Here is a 4,290-nt window from a genome sequence, read left to right as displayed (position 1 = left end):
ATTCTAGCAAATAGAGTTATAAATTTTGGTGTTCCAAGACACTTATGGAAGAGTATGAACACCATAATTTACTACCTGCTTAAGAATAAGTATAGGGACTATTTCTCAGGAGAAATAGAGGATTGTAAGAATGTGACAACACATAAACATCATCTGTATCATTATATTCCAGGACAGCCTGCCAGACGTATCATATAGATATCCTAGAATGCTATGTAATAAATTGATCAAAAGTTATCCTAAACCTCAAAAGGTTACGATTGTAATAAAAATTTCTATCAATAAAGGAAGAGTTTTTTTCTTTGAGTTTTTTGTCTCTTGGTGATTTGGAACTTGGATTTTACTAAAGTCTCGTGTTTATTTAAATCTTGAACTCTAGCAATTGTATCAAATTCCGTGTAAACCATGTAGGCACCGCCTGTCGCTCTCTATTCGACAACACAAGAAAAGAAGCTCCTCCTTAAACAAGTCCAACCTCCAACCTTTAAGGGCAAGGGAGCTAATGTGGAGAGAGATGCAAAACTGTGGATTGAAGCAATGGATAATTATTTCGAGGTTGCAGGGACTCAACCCGAGAACCAGACCATGCTCGCAATGTTCCGCCTCTCTGGTGATGCCAAGATTTGGTGGAAACAGCATTGCAGAGATCTGAACATCAAGGGATCTTCTCAGTGGTGGGAAGACATCAAGGCTGTAGTGATGGGGCATTACTTACCACCCGCTTATAAAACCTTGAAGATGAATGAGTTCTTTTCCCTTCGTCAGTCGACTTCTTCAGTCGAGGAGTATTACTCAAACTTTGTTACTCTTCGAAGATATGCTCCTAGAATGACCCTAGATCAGCAAGTAGCACGGTTCTGCCAAGGGCTCATCGACCCCTTGAAAAATTGGATAGAAGCTCTCAGACCGGCAACTCTTCAAGATGCCTTGCTAAGAGCTAAACCTGTAGCTATGGAAATTCAGAAGGTCAATCAGAATAAGAGGAATCATTTGGCGAAAAGGACAAGGACAAATGCTTAGAATAATAGACCAAACAACCAAGCATACGAACATCTCCCAATAGTAGCGACTACTGCAGTTATGGAATTTCCAAATGTACATTGTTATGAGTGCAATGAATTCAGGCATTACCGATCTAAATGCCCCAAGAAGACTCAAGCAACCAGCGCCAATGCCATACCTCTAAATGTCTATGGGCGAGGAAAACCTAATAGAAGATGAGGACGTGGAAGGGTAAACAGAGGGCGAGGGCGTGGAGCTACCGCCAGAGTGAATGCCACAGTGGTACAACCAACTGTGGGAGATGAAGTAGAGGAGAGATCAACCTTGCATGCTGCAATAGACAACCCCAATGGTTGCGAGCAATACGCAGTCATTCATACACCATGATCTCTCAGAGGTGAACAAGTTAACTTCCTTATAGATTGTGGTAGTACTCTTTCATTTCTTTCACCCAGATTCATGAGGAAGCTAAAGCTAGATAAGTATACAACAAGCAAATTAGTTGTAGAGCTAGCAAATGGCAAGGAAGTAGTATCTCAACACTCTGCAGGTATAATCGACTTTGATCTAGGGGGACACCCAACTTCTGCTCAATTTCAAACCCTACCTTTAGGATTCTTTGATGGGATACTAGGGATGGACTGGCTAAAGCAAAATCAAGCCCACATCCATTGTGCACAAGGGAACTTTACCTTTACAGATAACTTGGGTAATGAATTCTTAATCCAAGGGAAAAATGGGAGATCTATGGATACTCTTGTTAAGGCCAGTAGACTTTTGAAGGGACTGAGAAAGGGGCAACAAATTTATGCGATAAAGCTCAACAAGGTGGACCAATCGGACGCCAGACTTCGACCAAACTGGTTGAAGGAGTATGATGATGTCTTCCCTGAAGACCTTATGAATCTTCCACCACATAGAGAGGTAGATCATGAGATCGAGACTATCCTTGGATGTGAACCTGTCTCAAAGCGACCTTATTAAATGTCACTTCCAGAGGGCATAGAACTCAAGGAACAACTTAGGCAACTCATTGAACAAGGATTCATTCGACCCAGTACTCCTCCTTGGGGCGCACCAGTTCTTTTTTAGAAGAAGAAGGATGGGACCTTAAGGCTATGCATAGATTACCGTGGACTGAACCAGGTAGCTGTCAAAAACAAGTATCCAATTCCAAGGATTGACGAACTCCTGGATAGACTCCATGGTGCCAAAATGTTTACGAAGATTGATCTAAGGTCAGGATATTACCAAATTAGGATCAAGGAATCAGACATTCCAAAGACAACTTTCAACACTAGGTATGGACACTACGAATTCACAGTAATGGTCTAACAAATGCTCCTCCAAGCTTCAATCGACTTATGCAAGATATTTTCAGACTTTATCTGGACGATTTTGTCCTTATTTTCTTTGACGACATTCTGATCTATTCTAAGAACGAGGTAGATCATGAAAAACATGTTCGCAAAGTACTTGATCTTCTTCGAGAGCACCAACTTTACGTTAAAGCGAGCAAGTGTACCTTCTGCTCACCAAAGGTCAATTATCTTGGATTTATTATATCAGCCAAAGGGATTTCAGTGGACCTAGATAAAGTCAAGGATATTTTTGATTGGCCTCAACCATCCACCGTCAGTGAAGTAAGAGGATTTGTTGGAATAACGGGATAATACATGATTTTTGTCAAGGACTATGCACGTATTGTTGCACCTTTGATGGAACTCTTGAAGAAAGGAATGAGGATCGAGTGGAAGATCGAGCACGAGTCTAGTTTTGCTAAGCTAAAAGAATTCTTAGTCTCAGCTCCTATCTTAAAGCTTCCAGATTTCAGTAAGGAATTTGAAGTAGCGACCGATGCTAGCAAATTTGCTTTGGGAAGAGTTCTTACTCAAGAAGGAAGGCCGGTGGTGTATACCTCACGAAAGCTAAGGGATCATGAGAAGAATTATCCTACTCACCATTTGGAACTTTTAGCGGTTATACATGCACTGAAGTTGTGGAGACATTATCTTCTCGGACATAAATTTTAGCTAGTTACAGACCACAAGAGCTTAAAATGGATTTTTACCCAACCTATTCTCAATATGCGAGAATGGTGATGGATAGAACTCTTACAAGAATATGACCTTGACATAAAGTATAGACAAGGGAAGGAAAATGCCGTTGCAGATGGACTTAGTCGAAAATCTTTTCTCGGAGCTATCTCTATTCCAAATAACTCTATCTAGGATAGAATTAAAGAATCATCTTTGGTAGATCCATAATAACAACGTATAGTATCATTAGTCCAGCAGAATAAGAGGCATGAAGCTAAAGATTACTCTCTTATGGGAGGATGCCTTTACTTCAGACAGACTCTGTGTACCCAGAGACCCAGCTTTAAAGAAGACTATTCTGTATGAAGCACACAGATGCCAAGTTTACATCAAAGTTTTGGACTTCTCTTTTCCAATCTATTGGGTCACAATTAGCCTTCAACACAGCGTATCATCTGTAGACAGATGGGTAGACTGAAAGAGTAAATCAAGTCATTGAGGACATTCTCAGGGCCTATTGTTTGCAAGAGCCAAAGAAGTGGTTACAATATCTTCCTTTGGTAGAATATGCTTACAATCCTTTCGAACACAGAAGCATTGGAATGTCACCCTTCAAATCTCTTTATGGACAAGACGGTTTAGCACCGCTTAACTTTTTAGACCCAACCATCAGGGTAGAAGCCTCTAAGAAGATGCTAGAAGACATGGAAGCTCATACTAAAGCCATTCGCCAAGATATCCAAGCCGCTCAGGATAGAAAAAGCATTATGCAGATAAGAATCGATCAGAACGGACCTTCAAGGAAGGAGGAAAAGTTTTTCTACGAGTCCGACCAAAGAAAAGCAGCTTATCATTAGGAAGGTACAAGAAGCTAAGCCCGAGATATTGTGGAACCTTCAAAATCACTAAGGTTGTGAGTGACCAGGCCTACAAGCTCAAGTTACCCGCAAACGTAAAGGTTCATGATGTATTTTACGTCAGCCTACTCAAACCGTACATTCCTAGCCCCGATCAACTCTTAGACTCAGATCAGATAATTATGCCAGCACAAGGAGTTCTCGAACTTCAACATGATTACGTCCTTGAATCAAGGAAAAGAAAGCTACAAAACAGGACAATTATCGAGCACCTTGTGAAGTGGAAAGATTATCCTGAAGAAGATGCTACTTGGGAGGACGAACCAACGCTCATAAAGGATTATCCTAATAAATTCTTGAGATGAGGAGATCTCAAATTTTTTACGTTGGGG

At 40.8% G+C, this 4,290-nt stretch overlaps 1 protein-coding gene across 1 annotated transcript; it reads left to right on the top strand.

The window, feature by feature from the left end:
- The first annotated feature begins 537 nt into the window (after positions 1 to 537).
- On the top strand, positions 538 to 1,020 carry LOC147428673 (uncharacterized). Its single transcript, XM_086496884.1, has one exon. It carries the CDS (start codon positions 538 to 540, stop codon positions 1,018 to 1,020), a length of 483 nt encoding a protein of 160 aa, XP_086353010.1.
- The last annotated feature ends 3,270 nt before the right edge of the window (positions 1,021 to 4,290 follow it).

This window comes from Adiantum capillus-veneris, chromosome 23, assembly GCF_014529385.1.
Source record: "Adiantum capillus-veneris isolate H3 chromosome 23, ASM1452938v2, whole genome shotgun sequence".
Lineage (NCBI taxonomy): Eukaryota > Viridiplantae > Streptophyta > Polypodiopsida > Polypodiales > Pteridaceae > Adiantum > Adiantum capillus-veneris.
This window is presented reverse-complemented; position numbering and strand designations above follow the sequence as displayed.

Coding starts and splice junctions, on each gene's coding strand:
- LOC147428673 (XM_086496884.1), top strand. CDS start 538: ATGGATAATTATTTCGAGGTTGCAGGGACTCAACCCGAGAACCAGACC.